Source organism: Tachyglossus aculeatus, chromosome 21 (assembly GCF_015852505.1).
Source record: "Tachyglossus aculeatus isolate mTacAcu1 chromosome 21, mTacAcu1.pri, whole genome shotgun sequence".
Classification (NCBI taxonomy): Eukaryota; Metazoa; Chordata; class Mammalia; order Monotremata; family Tachyglossidae; genus Tachyglossus; species Tachyglossus aculeatus.
The window spans coordinates 1674800-1687384 of record NC_052086.1 but is presented as its reverse complement, the minus strand read 5'-3'; the positions used below and the strand labels follow the sequence as shown (position 1 = coordinate 1687384).

At 53.7% G+C, this 12585-nt stretch overlaps 1 protein-coding gene across 1 annotated transcript in view; it reads left to right on the top strand.

Annotated features, from left to right (window-relative positions):
* PI4KA (phosphatidylinositol 4-kinase alpha) overlaps positions 1-12585 on the top strand; it is a 142251-nt gene that overhangs the window by 110360 nt on the left and 19306 nt on the right. The window contains exons 32-42 of the mRNA XM_038762294.1: positions 167-294; positions 618-776; positions 1824-1975; positions 3819-3926; positions 5182-5309; positions 5402-5521; positions 7496-7575; positions 7655-7848; positions 9726-9816; positions 9904-10071; positions 10228-10281. Of these exons, the coding sequence (XP_038618222.1) occupies positions 167-294; positions 618-776; positions 1824-1975; positions 3819-3926; positions 5182-5309; positions 5402-5521; positions 7496-7575; positions 7655-7848; positions 9726-9816; positions 9904-10071; positions 10228-10281 (1382 nt within the window). The remainder of the gene's footprint in view (positions 1-166; positions 295-617; positions 777-1823; positions 1976-3818; positions 3927-5181; positions 5310-5401; positions 5522-7495; positions 7576-7654; positions 7849-9725; positions 9817-9903; positions 10072-10227; positions 10282-12585) is intronic.

Sequence of the window (12585 nt, the reverse complement as noted above, 5' to 3'; positions counted from 1 at the left end):
CGGAGGTTTCCCGGGGTGGGTCCGGGGTTTCCTGGGATTGGATCCGGAGGTTTCCTAGGATGGGTCTGGAGGCTTCCCGGGATGGGCCCGGAAGTTTCCTCGGATCGGGATTGGAGGTTTCACGGGAGCGGGCCCGGAGACGTGCTTTCCCAAACGGATGTTTCAGAGTGTGACCCCCAGCTCCTGCATCACCTGTGCTGGGGGCCGCTGCGGATGCTGGATGAGCGGGGCATGGAGACGGCGGTGGCCTGCTGGGAGTGGCTACTGGCCGGCAAGAACGGGATTGAAGTGCCGGTAAGTCCGGGGCCCGGCAAGAGTGGGAGAGAAGGGTCGGTCCTTAGCCGCTGGGGCCAGCCCGATCTCCACGCCCCGGCCCTCTCCCGTGGGCTCCCCCTGAGCTTGCCAGGCAGTCAATTAATGGTATTTATTGAGTGCTTACTGAACTAAGCACTTGGGAGAGGACAGCGTGACAATTAACGGACACATTCCCTGCCCACAGCGAGCTGACTGGGTCCAGCCCCGGAGGTTGGGAACGGCCTGGATCGGACCGGGACCGGGGGGAGAGGGGCGGGCGAGGCGGGGCACGGTGGCACAGCCGGTCGACTCCGGGCTTCCAGTTCATGCGGGAAATGGCCGGCGCCTGGCACATGACGGTGGAGCAGAAGTTCGGCCTGTTTTCCGCGGAGGAGAAGGAAGCCGACCCGCTGGCGGCCTCGGAAGCCAGCCAGCCCAAGCCTTGTCCTCCGGAAGTCACTCCCCACTCCATCTGGATTGACGTGAGAACCTCGGTCCGGGGACCAGGGTTGGGACCGGGCGGGGGGCGGGCCCACGCTCCTCCGGGCACGACGCCATCACAGAAACCACACCCTTGCCCGCCTGGCTGGCCGGGCCCCGGAACGAAAATGTGGTCCCCCAACTCGGGGTACTCGAGTTGGCCCCCAAAAGAGACAGGGATGACGGTCGAATCTCCCCTCTAGGCCCCTCTCTGTCCACCAGCTTCACTGGAGCTCGGTGGCCCCTCTGCTCTGACTCCTTTTTTTTGTTGTTGACTTATTTGAGACTTAGTCCAGTGCTTTGCACACAGTCAGCGCTCAATAAATACAATCGAATGTGGTATTTGTTCAGCGCTCACTACGTGCCGGGTAATGACAAGTCACTTAACTTCTCTGTGCCTCAGTTACCTCATCTGTAAAATGGGGATTGACTGTGAGCCCCCTGTGGGGCAACCTTGTATCCCCCCAGCACTTAGAACAGTGCTTTGCACATAGTAAGCGCTTAATAAATGCCGTCATTATTATTATTATTATTACCGTTCCAAGCTCCGGGGTAGATCATTATCATTATTATTATTATTATTACCGTTCTAAGCTCTGGGGTAGATACAGGGTAAGCAGGTTGGACCCAGTTCACGCCCCACAGGGGGCTCACAGACTTAATCCCCATTTTCCAGATTGGGGAACTGAGGCCCAGGGAAGTGAAGTGACTTGTCCAAGGTCAATCAATCAGTCAGTCGTATTTATTGAGTGCTTACTGTGTGCAGAGCACTGTACTAAGCGCTTGGGAAGTACAAGTTGGCAACATATAGGGACGGTCCCTACCCAGCAGACAAGTCGTGGAGCCGGTTTTAGAACCCAGGTCGTGGTGCTCGTGCTCTAACCGTTCGGCCACGCTCCTTCCCGGGGCCGCCCCCCGCAGAGCTGGGAATGGGTGGGATGGGGGAGCCGGGGGGGTGTTCGGAGGGGTGTCAAGCGCTTAGTACAGTGCTTTGCACACAGTAAGTGCTCAATAAATGCGATTTATTGATTGATTTTCCACGTCCGCAGTTCCTCGTGCAGCGCTTCGAGATCGCCAAGTACTGCAGCTCGGACCAGGTGGAGATCTTCTCCAGCCTCCTGCAGCGCTCCCTCTCCCTGAACATCGGCGGCACCAAGAGCAGCATGAACCGGCACGTGGCCGCCATCGGCCCCCGCTTCAAGTAAGGACCCCCTTCCCGGTCCCCCCGAAAAGACGGGCACGGCCCGCCACCTCCCCCAAATGCCCAAGCCGAGGGAGCGAGAGGAGGCGGGAAGGAACGGGCCTTCCCGGCGAGCGGGCGTGTGTTTTCCGATACGAGCCAGATAGTCCGGGTTGGGATCTAGAGGTGCTCGTAGTCGCAAGTACTTACTGCGTGCAGAGCGCAGGGAGGGAATAATAATAATAATATTGATGGTATTTGTCAAGCGCTTACTATGTATTTATTTATCTTGTACATATCTCTTCTATTTATTTTATTTTGTTAGTATGTTTGGTTTTGTTCTCTGTCTCCCCCTTCTAGACTGTGAGCCTGCTGTTGGGTAGGGACTGTCTCTAGGTGTTGCTGACTTGGACTTCCCAAGCGCTTAGCACAGTGCTTTGCACACAGTATGCGCTCAATAAATACGATTGATTGATTGATATCAAGCACTGCTCTAAGCGCTGGGGGAGATACAAGCTAATTAGGTTGAATGAGCCCACTGTTGGGTCGAGACCGTCTCTATATGTTGCCAACCTGGACTTCCCAAGCGCTTAGTACAGTGCTCTGCGCACAGTAATCAATCAATCGTATTTATTGATACGTGCTCATTATACACGCTGATTTAGTAAGCTGTCAAATACGATCGAATGAATGAATGAACACAGTCCCTGTCCCACATGGGGCTCACAGTCTTAATCCCCATTTTACAGTTGAGGTAACGGAGGCACAGAGACTTTCAGTGACTCCCCCAAGGCCACACAGCAGACTAGTGATGGAGCCGGGATTAGAACCCAGGCCTGTGTTCTCTCCGCTAAGGCCATGCCGCTTTTGAAGAGACAGGTGGGAATTAGATGTGGCCGTAGTCAATCAATCAATCAATCTAATTTATTGAGCGCTTACTGTGTGCAGAGCACTGTACTATGCGCTTGGGAAGTCCAAGTTGGCAACATCTAAAGACGGTCCCTACCCAACAGTGGGCTCACAGTCTAGAAGGGGGAGACAGAGAACAAAAAGAAACATATGAACAAAATAAAATAAATAGAATAAGAATGTACAAGTAGAATAAATAAATAAATAGAGTAATAAATGGAGTTGTCCCTCAGAGGGCTGACAGTGCAAGAGTGTGAATGGAGAGAAGGATCGGAGACAGTCACATTGGGAGCGGTGAAACATGAAAGGGCAACACAGGCAGTCAGAGAACCCCCTTAGAGCCCCATCAGCATGCCAATCAATCAAACAATCAATCAATCATATTTATTGAGCGCTTACTGTGTGCAGAGCACTGTACTAAGCGCTTGGGAAGTACAAGTTGGCAACATATAGAGACAGTCCCTACCCAACAGTGGGCTCACAGTCTAAAAGGGGGAGACTTGCCAGAGTCTTGGGGCCCATTTGGGTGGTCACACGGTGGGCGGGGAAGAGTGGTAGAAATGACCAAAGGGACAGGTGGGTCACTGAGGTACAGCTTGGGGAGTTAGGGGTGTCTAGTCTGGAGAACAGGAGCCCAGAGGTGTGGGAAGGGGGGTCGAATCACTGCTCCCAGGTCTCGTCGGGGCCTCGGGGGTGGGTGTTGACAACTGACCAACGCTGGCCAGGTCCCAGTGGGTTTGCAGACAAGAGAAAAAAGAAAGCCGGAGGCCTAGCAGGACCGCGGTGGAAGTCATGGGGCCGGGGGCTGACTGGACCGCGGCTGCTCGGCCCGCTTGGGAGACCGCTCCCATCGGGCTGGAAGATTTACCGCCCGTCCAGGGGCCGAGAGGCAACGTCTGACCGGTGGGCTCGGGGAGCCGAGCGGGGGCTGACCCTCCCCGGCTCCCGGTCGTAGGCTGCTGACGCTCGGGCTGTCCCTGCTGCACGCCGACGTGGTGCCCAACGCCACCGTGCGCAATGTCCTGCGCGAGAAGATTTACTCGACGGCCTTCGATTACTTCAGGTACCCGGGCCCCCCACCCCGACGCCCCACGCTCCTCACCGCTGTGGGGATCGAAGAGACCGTCCCCTCCCACCAGTCCCGATCTAGACCGCCGTCTCTGGTCGCCGGACCCCATCCTCCCCGCCCAGCCAAGGCGTGTGGTCCCCGGGGTGCGCTGCGGAGCCCCCCGCTTCCCCTCCACCCGGGGGGCTGAGGCCCCTTCCTGTGCCCACCAACTATTGACAGGCAGATTTGTGACGTGTTTCATAGACTGTGAGCCCATTGTTGGATAGGGACCATCTCTAAATATTGCCACCTTGTACTTCCCAAGCACTTAGTACAGTGCTTTGCGCACAGTAAGCACTCACTGAATACGATTGAATGAATGAATATTTTGGGCCCGTCTCCTCCAAGAGGTCTCCCCTAAGTCCCGCTTTCCTCCCCTCCCACTCCCTTCTGCGTCGTCCCGACTTGCTCCCCTTTATTCATCCCCCAACCCCACAGAACTTAAGTCCACGCCTGTCATTTATTTATATTAACGCCTATCTCCCCCTCTAGACTTTAAATTCACTGAGGGCGGGGAATGCTTCTTTTATATTGTTACAATGTATTTTCGCAAGCGCTTAGTACGGTGCTCTGCGCACAGTAAACGCTCACTGAATACGATTGAATGAATGAATATTTTGGGCCCATCTCCTCCAAGAGGTCTCCCCTAAGTCCCGCTTTCCTCCCCTCCCACTCCCTTCTGCGTCATCCTGACTTGCTCCCCTTTATTCATCCCCCAACCCCACAGAACTTATGTCCACGTCTGTCATTTATTTATATTAACGCCTATCATTGAATGAATGAATATCTTTGGCCCATCTCCTCCAAGAGGTCTCCCCTAAGTCCCGCTTTCCTCCCCTCCCACTCCCTTCTGCGTCGTCCCAACTTGCTCCCCTTTATTCATCCCCCAACCCCACAGAACGTATGTCCACGTCTGTCATTTATTTATATTAACGCCTATCTCCCCCTCTAGACTGTAAACTTGTTGAGGGCGAGGAATGCGTCTTTTATATTGCTACAGTGTATTTTCCCAAGCGCTCTAGTACGGTGCCCCGCTCACGGTAAGCGCTCAATAACTGACTGACCTTGCCTCAGAGGGGCCGCAGCAGCCGCAGACCCTCGTCTTCCCCGCCTCCGACCACGTCCCCCGCCCCGTCCTCACGGGCCTCTGGGACCTTGTCCGAGGCCAGTTCCTCAAGCATCAACCCCTCCTCCCTCCCCCGTGCCCTAGCTGCCCCCCGAAGTTCCCCACCCAGGAGGAGAAGAGGCTGCGGGAAGACATCAGCATATTGATCAAGTTCTGGACGGCCATGTTCTCCGACAAGAAGTACCTGACGGCCAGCCAGCTGGTTCCTCCAGGTGAGCCCCCGGGGGGGCCGGAGCCCCGAGACGGCGGCCCCATCCCTCCCTCCCTCCGGCCGCCCCCTCGACGGGCCTGTTTGTGACCGTAGACAACCAGGACACCCGCAGTAACCTGGACATCACGGTGGGCTCCCGGCAGCAGGCCGCCCAGGGCTGGATTAACACCTACCCGCTGTCCAGCGGAATGTCCACCATCTCCAAAAAGTCAGGTCAGCCGCCTTCCCGGCGTTCCCCGGTCCCCTGGGTTCGCGGGAGGGTGGCCCCGGGGCCCAACCTGAGGGAAACCGCTCCCTGGGGTGTTCCCATTCATTCATTCACTCATTCAATCACATTGAGCGCTTACTGTGTGCAGAGCACTGGACTAGGCGCCTGGGAAGTACAAGTCGGCGACATATAGAGACAGTCCCTACCCAACAGCAGGCTCACAGTCGAGTCCCCCCCATCTTACCCCCTTCCCTTCCCCACAGCACCTTTATATATGTATATATGCTTGTACATATTTATTACTCTATCTATCTTACTTGTACATATCTATTCTATTCATTTTATTTTGTTAGTATGTTCGGTTTTGTTCTCTGTCTCCCCCTTCTAGACTGTGAGCCCACTGTTGGGTAGGGACTGTCTCAATATGTTGCCAACTTGGACTTCCCAAGCACTTAGCCAAGTGCTCTGCACACAGTAAGCGCTCAATAAATACGATTGATTGATGGATTGATTGAGAAGGGGGAGACAGACAACAAAACAAAACGTGTAGACAGGTGGGAGACCCAAATGGGTGATGGAGTGCCTTAAAGCCAATGGTGAGGAGTTTTTATCTGATACGGAGGTGGGTCGGTCACCACTGGAGATTTTTTGAGGGGGGGGGGGTGACATGTCAATCAATCAATCAATCGTACTTATTGAGCGCTTACTGTGTGCAGAGCACTGGACTAAGCGCTTGGGAAGTACAAGTTGGCAACGTATAGAGACGGTCCCTACCCAACAGTGGGCTCACAGTCTCCTGAATGTTTCTGTAGAAAGATGATCCGGGCAGCGGAGTGAAGTGTGAATTATGATGTATGAACAGAGAAGCAACTTGGCTCAGTGGAAAGCGCATGGGCTTTGGAGTCAGAAGTCGTGGGTTCAAATCCCGGCTCCACCAATTGTCAGCTGTGTGACTTTGGGCATGTCACTTCACTTCTCTGGGCCTCAGTGCCCTCATCTGTAAAATGGGGATGAAGACTGTGAGCCCTCCGTGGGACAACCTGATCACCTTGTAACCTCCCCAGCGCTTAGAACAGTTCTTTGCACATAGTAAGCGCTTAATAAATGCCATCATTATTATTATTATTATTATTATTATTATTATTATTATTATTCATCAATCGTATTTATTGAGCGCTTACTATGTGCAGAACACTGTACTAAGCGCTTGGGAAGTACAAATTGGCAACATATAGAGACAGTCCCTACCCAACAGTGGGCTCACAGTCTAAAAGGGGGAGACAGAGAACAAAACCAAACATACTAACAAAATAAAATAAATAGAATAGATATGTACAAATAAATTAAATAAATAGTGTAAAAAAAATATGTACAAACATATATACATATATACAGGTGCTGTGGGGAAGGGAGGGAGGTAAGATGGGGGGATGGAGAGGGGGACGAGGGGGAGAGGAAGGAAGGGGCTCAGTCTGGGAAGGCCTCCTGGAGGAGGTGAGCTCTCAGCAGGGCCTTGAAGGGAGGAAGAGAGCAAGCTTGGCGGAGGGGCAGAGGGATTGGGGGCATTCCAGGCCCGGGGGAGGACGTGGGCCGGGGGTCGATGGAGGGACAGGCGAGAGCGAGGTACGGTGAGGAGATAAGCGGCGGAGGAGCGGAGGGTGAGGACTGGGCTGTAGAAGGAGAGAAGGGAGGTGAGGTAGGAGGGGGCGAGGTGATGGACAGCCTTGAAGCCCAGGGTGAGGAGTTTCTGCCTGATGTGCAGATTGATTGGTAGCCACTGGAGATTTTTGAGGAGGGGAGTGATATGCCCAGAGCGTTTCTGGACAAAGATAATCCGGGCAGCAGCATGAAGTATGGATTGAAGTGGAGAGAGACACAAGGATGGGAGATCAGAGAGATCAGAGAGATTATTGTGAGCAGAGAATTGTCCTAAGCGCCCGGGAGGGTGCAACACACTAACGGACGTATTCCCTGCCCAGGCCTGTCGAAGAAGACCAACCGAGGCACGCAGCTCCACAAGTACTACATGAAGAGGCGGACGTTGCTCTTGTCCCTGCTGGTGAGGGGTCCGGAGGGAGCGCGGGGGCGGGCGGGCGGGCCGGAGAGGGGGTGGCAACGGGCTCGCCCATCGCCCGCAGGCCACGGAGATCGAGCGGCTGATCACGTGGTACAACCCGCTGTCGGCCCCGGAGCTGGAGCTGGATCAGACGGGGGAGAGCAGCGTGGCCAACTGGCGGTCCAAGTACCTCAGCCTGAGCGAGAAGCAGTGGAAGGACAATGTTAACTTGGCCTGGACCATCTCTCCCCACCTGGCCGTGCAGCTGCCCTCCAGGTAGGGACGCGGGGCTGGGCATCAATCAATCCATCAATCGTATTTATTGAGCACTTACTGTGTGCAGAGCACTGGACTAAGCGCTTGGGAAGTCCAAGTTGGCAACACATAGAGATGGTCGTTACCCAACAGCGGGCTCACAGGCTAAAAGGGGGAGACAGAGAACAAAACCAAACATACTAACAAAATAAAATAAATAGATCATCAATCAATCAATCATATTTATTGAGCGCTTACTGTGTGCAGAGCACTGGACTAAGCTCTTGGGAAGTCCAAGTTGGCAACACAGAGAGACGGTCCCTACCCAACAGCGGCCTCACAGTCTAAAAGGGGGAGACAGAGAACAAAACCAAACGTACTAACAAAATAAAATAAATAGATCATCAATCAATCAGCCGTATTTATTGAGTGCTTACTGTGTGCACAGCACTGGACTAAGCGCTTGGGAAGTCCAAGTTGGCAACATCTAGAGACGGTCCCTACCCAACAGTGGGCTCACAGTCTAAAAGGGGGAGATAGAGAACAAAACCAAACATACTAACAAAATAAAATAAATAGAGCATCCTCCCCGGGGCCCAGCCGTGGCTTCTTCTCTCCACCGCTTATGCTCTCCCCCTGCCCCCATCTCTCAATCGCTATTTATTGTGTGTGCAGAGCACCCTACTGAGCGCTTGGGAGTGTGCAGTACAACAATAAACCGACGCGTTCCCTGCCCACACGGAGCTCGCAGTCTAGAGGGAGAGACAGACATTAATAATAATGATGGCATTTATTAAGCACTTACTATGAGCAAAGTTCTAAGCGCTGGGGAGGTTACAAGGTGATCAGGTTGTCCCACGGGGGGCTCACAGTCTTCATCCCCATTTTCCAGATGAGGCAACTGGGGCCCAGAGAAGTAATGATGGCATTTATTAAGCGCTTACTATGGGCAAAGCACTGTTCTCTAAGCGCTGGGGAGGTTACAAGGAGATCAGGTTGTCCCACGGGGGGCTCACAGTCTTAATCCCCATTTTCCAGATGAGGGAACTGGGGCCCAGAGAAGTGATCATGGAATTTATTAAGTACTTACTGTGGGCAAAGCACTGTTCTCTAAGCGCTGGGGAGCTTACAAGGAGATCAGGTTGTCCCACGGGGGGCTCACAGTCTTAATCCCCGTTTTCCAGCTGAGGGAACTGGGGCCCAGAGAAGTAATGATGGCATTTATTAAGCGCTTACTATGGGCAAAGCACTGTTCTAAGCGCTGGGGAGGTTACAAGGCGATCAGGTTGTCCCACGGGGGGCTCACAGTCTTAATCCCCATTTTCCAGATGAGGGAACTGGGGCCCAGAGAAGTAATGATGGCATTTATTAAGTACTTACTATGGGCAAAGCACTGTTCTCTAAGCGCTGGGGAGGTTACAAGGAGATCAGGTTGTCCACGGGGGGCTCACAGTCTTAATACCCATTTTCCAGATGAGGGAACTAGGGCCCAGAGAAGTAATCATGGCATTTATTAAGCACTTACTGTGGGCAAAGCACTGTTCTCTAAGCGCTGGGGAGCTTACAAGGAGATCAGGTTGTCCCACGGGGGTCTCACAGTTAATCCCCATTTTACAGATGAGGTAACTGAGGCACAGATAAGTGAAGTGACGTGCCCAAAGTCACACAGCTGACAATTTTCGGAGCCGGGATTCGAACCCATGAACTCCCAAGCCCGGGCTCTTGCCACTAAGCCACGCTGCTTCTCTGTCAAGTGCTCACTATGTGCCAAGCACTGTATCCATACAGACGTAAGGCCCGTGGAGCCGAGGGAGGGGTGGACGAAGGGGGCCCGTCCCGAGAGCGCAAGGGCGGGCGGAAAGGAGTGGGACAAGAAGCCACGCGGCCCCTCCCCGCAGATTCAAGAACACCGAAGCCATCGGGGCCGAGGTGACCCGCCTGGTCCGCCTGGACCCCGGAGCCGTGAGCGACGTGCCCGAAGCGATCAAGGTAGGGGGGGTGTCGGGAACGGAGCCGAGGGACCGCCGGCCTGGCGCCTGCCCCCCGGCCTCCCCCTGAGACCCGCTCTGTTGGCAGTACCTGGTTACTTGGCACACCATCGACGCCGACGCCCCCGAGCTCAGCCACGTTCTCTGCTGGGCGCCCACGGACCCCCCGACCGGCCTCTCCTATTTCTCCAGCATGTACCCGCCCCACCCGCTCACGGCACAGTACGGCGTCAAAGTCCTGCGGTCCTTCCCGCCGGTGAGACCCCCGTCCCGCCCCCACGGCCGAGGGGCACGCCGGGTTGGGAGCCGGGGGAGGGAAACTGAGGCCATCAGCGGACCCGGGAACCCGAGGGCCTTGGCCGGGTTTGCTCCTTGACCCCCAAGGAGCCTCCTGCTTCTCCTTGTCTTCCAGGAGGCCATTCTGTTCTACATCCCCCAGATCGTCCAGGCTCTCAGATACGACAAGGTAAATCAGCATCATCAATCGTATTTATTGAGCGCTTAGTATGTGCAGAGCACTGTACTAAGCGCTTGGGAAGTACAAATTGGCAGCATATAGAGACAGTCCCTACCCAACAGTGGGCTCACAGTCTAAAAGTATAATAGCATTTGTTAAACGCTTACTACATGCAAAGCACTGTTCTAAGTGCAGGGGGAATACAAGGTGATCAGGTTGTCCCGTGTGGGGCTCACAGTCATCATCCCCATTTTACAGCTGAGGTAACTGAGGCTCCGAGAAGTTAAGTGACTTGCCCAAGGTCACACAGCAGACATGTGGCGGAGCCGGGATTCGAACCCATGACCTCTGACTCCAAAGCCCGGGCTTTTTCCATGGAGCCACGCTGCTTCTCTGATAAAGGTGAAGGTGACAGACACTCGGGTCCGGGGCACCGGTCCCTCGCCCGCTGCCCTGGGCAGTCGGTCGCTCGGCCAGAGAAGCAGCATGGCTCAGTGGAAAGAGCCCGGGCTTGGGAGTCAGAGGTCATGGGTTCAAATCCCGGCTCCGCCGCTTGTCAGCTGTGTGACTTTGGACAAGTCACTTAAATTTCTGGGCCTCAGTTTCCTCATCTGTAAAATGGGGATTAAGACTGTGAGCCCCACGTGGGACAACCTGATCACCTTGTACCCCCCCCAGCGCTTAGAACACTGCTTCGCACATAGTAAGCGCTTAACAAATGCCATCATTATTATTATTATCATCCATCCAGAGGCAGGGCTGCCCCCGAGGATTTGGGGATTCTGCTAGGGGAGCACTTTGGCCTAGTGGAAAGAGCCTGGGTTTGGGAATCCGAGGACCTGGGTTCTAATCCCGGCTCCGCCACGTGTCTGCACTGTGACTGTGGGCAACTCACTTCACTCCTCTGGGCCTCAGTTTCCCCATCTGCAAAGTGGGGATTCATTACCCACTTTGCAGATTGCCCACCTTTAGAGAAGCAGCATGAGCAGCATGGCTTAGTGGAAAGAGCCTGGGCTTGGGAGTCAGAGGTCGTGGGTTCTAATCCCGGCTCCGCCACTTGTCAGCTGGGTGACCTTGGGCAAGTCACTTCACGTCTCTGGGGCTCAGTTCCCTCATCTGTAAAATGGGGATGAAAACTGTGAGCCCCACGTGGGACAGCCTGGTCACCTTGTATCTCCCCCAGCGCTTAGAACAGTGCTTAGGCACGAACATAGTAAGCACTTAACAAATGCCACCATTATTATTATTATTTTTACCTGTTCTTCCTCCTACTTAGACTGGGAACCCCACATGGGATCTGATTATCTTATAATGATAATAATAATAATGGAATTTGTTAAGCTCTTTCCATGTGCCAAGCATTGTTCTAAGCACCGGGGTAGATACAGGGTTATCAGATTGTCCCACATGGGGCTCACAATCTTAATCGCCATTTTACAGATGAGGTAACTGAGGCACCGAGAAGTGAGGTGACTTGCCCAAAGTCGCACAGCTGACAAGTGGCGGAGCCGGGAGTAGAACCCACGACCTCTGACTCCCAAGCCCGGGCTCTTTCCACTGAGCCACGCTGCTTCTCGTGTCTATCCCAATCGTTAGAACAACTGTTGACATTCATTCATTCATTCATTCAGTCGTATTTATTGAGCGCTTACTGTGTGCGGAGCACTGTACTAAGCGCTTGGGAAGAACAAGTCGGCAACATATAGAGACGGTTCCTACCCAACAACGGGCTCCCAGTCTAGAAGGGGGAGACAGACAACAAAACAAAACATGTAGACGGGTCAAAATCGCCAGAACAAATAGAATTAAAGCTAGAAATAGAATTAAAGCTAGTAAGAACTTAACAAATACCTCAGTGGTTATTCATTCATTCAGTCGTATTTATTGAGCACTTACTGTGTGCAGAGCACTGTACTAAGCGCTCTGGAGTCCAAGTCGGCAACATTTAGAGACGGTCCCTACGCAACAGCGGGCTCACAGTCTAGAAGGGGGAGACAGACAGCAAAACAAAACATATTAACAAAATAAAATAAATAGAATAAATATGTACAAGTAAAATAAATAGAGTAATAAATAGGTACAAACATATATACATATATACAGGTGCTGTGGGGAGGGGAAGGAGGTAAGGCGGGTGGGATGGGAGGGGGAAGAGGGGGAGAGGAAGGAGGGGGCTCAGTGTGGGAAGGCCTCCTGGAGGAGATGAGCTCTCAGTAAGTCCTTGAAGGGAGGAAGAGAGCTAGCTTGGGGGATGTGGGAAGGGAGGGTATTCCAGGCCAGGGGGATGACGTGGGCCGAGGGTCGACGGCGGGT